The 4,868-nt window shown below is 41.8% G+C and overlaps 1 protein-coding gene across 1 annotated transcript; it reads right to left on the reverse strand.

Annotated features, from left to right (window-relative positions):
- Window positions 1-1,478: 1,478 nt before the first annotated feature.
- LOC140949036 (uncharacterized protein F54H12.2-like) lies at window positions 1,479-2,813 on the reverse strand. Its single transcript, XM_073398289.1, has one exon. The coding sequence runs from the start codon at window positions 2,811-2,813 to the stop codon at window positions 1,479-1,481; it is 1,335 nt and encodes a 444-aa protein (XP_073254390.1).
- Between the last annotated feature and the right edge of the window lie 2,055 nt (window positions 2,814-4,868).

Here is a 4,868-nt window from a genome sequence, read left to right on the forward strand (position 1 = left end):
TTGGTACAACACGGAGGGAATTTTTTAAGTGTTTTGCTACCCCCCGTTCTCCGTGTGTTAAGTTCGATTCTTACCTAAAATGAATCACACAAAGCGTATGGTTCTCGTGCCCGAGAACACCTTGGAAAGATTACAACAACGCCAGCAGATACTAACCCCACCCGTCACACAAACTCTGAGAAACTTGGATAGTGAAATGACCGATATTTTATCCACTAAAGAACTCGATGATGAACAAAAAGCCGGGCTTTACAATCAAGTGTTGCAGCGGTACTTGACTTATTACGATCAGCAAAAAGGTCAACCTCTTCATGTGAAAATATCAACCCCCAAAGCAGTAGAAACACCTAAACCAGAAGAAAATGAACAACCTTCGGAAGAACCTGTCCCGGAAAAATTCACTTCATCAGCCGTAGAGGCAGAGGTCATGAAAAGTGTACCCAAAATTTACAAAGCCGGGGCTAGACAATTGTTGGATAAAATTAAAGAGCATCAAGATGTCTTGCATTGGAATGATAAAGGAGAGCTTTTGTATGAAACCAAACCCATTCCAGGTTCTCATCTGGTGGACCTAGTCAACGACACATTGCGCCACCGCAAAGGATTTGAACCAGTGGGATGGTCGGTGTTTGCGAGGGGTCTGGCCCGAATGAATGTCCCGGAAAATCTAGTGCGTAATCCACAGAGGCAAAGTGCTGTTCGAGAATTTAAAGCAAGGGTGAGAGACGAAACCCCTAACAGTCCTTCCCGTTGGCTACCTAGCCCACCTGTGACGGTATCCCCCATGAAAAAACAGCGGCGAAGAAATGCGAGTCCGCGCCCCGAGGCTGTGCGCTGGTTACGGTTATAAAATCACCACAAGAGACATTATTATTATTATTTTTATTGTAAATCATCTCTTTATTTTGTTCACTCAATAAAAGATGTTGAAAAAAATTACAAGGTGTTTATTTATTGGACTTTGTGCTGGGCTTGTGCTCTTTGCTTGTTTACATCAGTGCGATATTTCGGAAGACTTATAGGGAAATGTTTTTCAATAAATCGCTTGACAAGGCTATGATTTTTACGTGTGTTATTAGAAAAACGATGCACAATTGTACTCATACTTATTTGCCGACTACGATATAAAGCAAAATACAAACAGTAATGTCCGTAGACTTTTGAATAGATGCTTTGTAATGTCACAGTATTAAAAGTCCACTGGTTAGAATTGTTGTTTAAAAAGGTAGTAAATGTTCCTGAGTATTTGCTGGGTGGTGATCCGTAAGAATCGAAAAATTCTCCCTCTTGCTCCTTGGTGAAATAAAACGCCACCCAATGCGAACCTGGCTTGTCACTCGTGTCCACATTGGCGATAAACAGGGCTGGGTAATGTGAAACACTTGCAGGAAGCAGGTCTGAGGGATACACGCCTTGAAACACACCTCGTGTAAATTTATCCTTTCTCAAAATAAGGGTCAGTTGAGTAGTGTCCATTTTTAGTTTGTGTAGTCGAACAGCACGTTGCGGTTTCCGTCAATTTCAATCACGTTTTGGAATTCAGCGTACACGATAAGGTTAACCGTATTGGCCATTGGTTCCTTGAAATGAAGCTCAGCGCACAGGTTACCTTGCTTTATTAGCTCAAAATGGTCACCTGAGCAGTGGTCTGGGGACAAGTCAAAGCAAAATGCTGTGTAACCAGAGCCATAATCCTTTCTACTGATCTGATTACCCCCATCTTGGGATAGCTTCCCAGTACCTGAGAACAGACTTTGATAGCCCGCTATTACATTTTGACCTCCAGCTTCGTCAAAATTCAAGAACAGGGGTTTCCGAGGAATTTGCTCTCCGTCCACATAGACACCTACTTGAGTTAGATTGTGGTGTTTGAAGTTGAACGGGTTGGTACTGTAAGTTCCATTATATGCCTGAGTATCCACTAAGACCAGCATGATTCGTTTGCGGATGTGACCCAAAAAGATGTTGTCGGGGTTAAAACTGCTAAATCCTCTTGGAATAGACAGCACTTTACAATCCATTCGGCGAACCGGGTACTTGGCGCTGGAGTGTTTTAGTGCAGCAGCATGGCCAAGTATAATAGAAGAGGCCAATTTCACCTTGCGAACGAACAAGATGGCTTCTGTGATTACCACCTTGAAAGTTGGAGCGGCTGCTGATGACATCAGACAAAACGAGTTCTTGGCTCGGTTCAGTTTGATTCTTAAATTCACTCCATTTACCATCAACCAGTCTTGAAAGAAAATGTTGCTATGAATGGGCCCCATCATATCCACAATATGACTTTCTTTAGTAAAATCATAGCGAACCTTTAACCCCTTGTTTGCGGCATCGTCTGCAGCCACAGGGTTGGCAACATCCATTTTTCCAGGGGTATCTTTGTAAAACATGGCCATAGAAAGTTGACTTGTTTTTGCTTCTTCTCCGTAGTTTAGCAAGGTTTCGATCATGGCGCGATAAGGGTAGGTATTGGTGGATGGAGAGATCAATCGCTCGTTCAAGGAAACGTCCACTTGCGAAAAAAGGGAATGTAAAAACAGGTTCACGGGACCTACTTGTGTATCGGCATCTATGGCGGTTCCATTTGCTTTTGTGATCTTGGCTTTAACAAATAACTGAGTACGTGCCAAGTCCAAATACTCATCTCCGGTTCCCGAAACATAAAATTCGATCGGACCACTGTCCGTGATGTTACTGATGGGGTGGTACTCGATCCATTGCCCTTTGTGAATAGAGGTTTGTGTTGCAGGAATCGTAAAGAGATCCAACTCTGATTTCGTACATTCCTGAGACTCGTGATGCACAAAGGCCATTCTATTCTTTGTCAAAAATGGTTTTCGATTTCTTCTGCTGTGGAGATGTTTTTGCTTTCTTGCCCGGAGACGAACTGATTGTTGAGCCTTGCGCTTTTCTTTTTATAGATTTTTTGCCAGCTCCTGATTGTCCCTGCAATGAATTCTGGGAAGGTAAACCGAGGGCTTGTTTCGTGCGCTTGTGGACTACTGTTTTAATGTTATCTCCGTCAAGAACATCTTGGACAAGATTGACTCCTGTTTGTAAAGCCTTTTTTCCAATCACCTTAGCACCCTGTTGAAGGTGAGGCATCGCCCAGCGAAACAGGCCTCTGAATATGGACCCTAGTCCATAACCCCGCTGAAATCGAGCACCGTGAAATGCGGGTAAATTTCCACCTTTTTGCCTGGCTTGATCTACATAGCACTGTTCGTACAACTTGTGATTTGGAGTGTGGAGTTTTTTCATCTTTAAAAGTACTGAGGTGCACTTTGACGAAAATGAAGTGTTAACAACACTCTCCCAAACTCAAATGGTACAGACTACCCTGTGTCTGTCTTTATATTGACTTCGACAGTTTCAAATTGCTTTCTGCTGACAGGTAGTTATTGGGGGCGCAAACATGATTTACTGACTCGCTTCCCAACCTTTCCTTCTACAGGAACAATTCGAAGCAAAGGTACCAATGCATCTCCAACATACTGTGACTGAATAAGATCACAGTAAATGAAAAGGTCGTGAAAGCCGTATTCCAAATCCACTTGTCTTTCAGCGGTAGAGGTATTAGAAATAATTTCTTCTGGTGAAAATCCTAGCAGGTATCCAATGTTACCAAAGAAAAGTTCTACGTTATTTTGTAGGTGAACAGTCACCTTTCTAGTGAACGCATCGTAGGAAAATGTCACGTCGTCATTGAAACGCTTTACATTCTCGATCAGCTCTTTCATCTTTGATAAGATATCTCCAATGGAAGAATAATGACCTGGTGGTACAATTAGGGCTTCCCATACTCCGGACAATTCTTGGTTCCGAAGGTAGAATCGATTACCAAAATTTTCTTGGACATTATTCCAGCTGTGAGGATAGTGAATTTCCGTTAATGCTACTTCCCAATCCCCCGTCAAGCTAACGGTCTGAGGTAAACCAACTTGGTACTCCGTTAATGTGTTGCTGGGAAACTTATCGAGGCTGCTATTGCTGGGAAGATGCAGATAAAACTGTTTTACCTCCATCGTACCCTGTGTTGAAAGAACATTTATTCCTGGCGTTCTTAATTTATAGCCATACACAACAACAATTGTTTTCAGTTAAAATAACCCTTTTACTGGCTTCACACAAAATGTTACAACTTTGAGATATTACTTTCTGCTATCCAGCTATTAAACTTGTCTGGGTACTCTTTCCATTTTACAAAGTATTCAACTATTCTTTTACGCTTTCTCTTCCGCAAAGTCTTCTCGACGCGGTACACATCATCGTTCTTAATAATTTTCTGCAATTCAGGCTCATAAAATGTTCCATCTAAGATTTCTCCTGCATCATCTTTTAGTTTATAAACGGGTACTTGACCAGCCATTCGCTTGTAAACAGTAAAAATTTCTTCCGTGAAATTAGGCAGGTACGATTTTTCAAACATTCGCTTCACTTTGCTGATCCTGACACGATCTCCCACTTGAAATTTAAAACGCACACGCTTTTCAACGTCATTACCATACAAAGTATCCCATACTTGAGCTTCATTCGCTTTAGTCACCTGGCTCGGTTTTATTTTAATACTTCGGTGGTAGGTGTTATTGTAAGAAGATACTAACTGGGGTAATACATTGATATAGGTGAGAGTGTTTTTGGCCGTGAAATATTTATACATCTTATTCTTAAATGTTCGGTTAAAACGCTCAACCACTGAGGCTTTGAGCCCAGAGTTAACAGTAAAAAAGTCAATGTTGTTGTCACGCAGCAATTTCTGGAACACGCGATTTAGAAACTCTGTTCCCTGATCCGTTTGAAGCTTGTTTGGTTTACGACCAGAAGATAGAATCATCTGAAAAGCTTTGAGTAGTTCTTGGCCTTGTTTT

This window comes from Porites lutea, chromosome 9 (genome assembly GCF_958299795.1).
Source record: "Porites lutea chromosome 9, jaPorLute2.1, whole genome shotgun sequence".
NCBI classification, from domain to species: Eukaryota; Metazoa; Cnidaria; class Anthozoa; order Scleractinia; family Poritidae; genus Porites; species Porites lutea.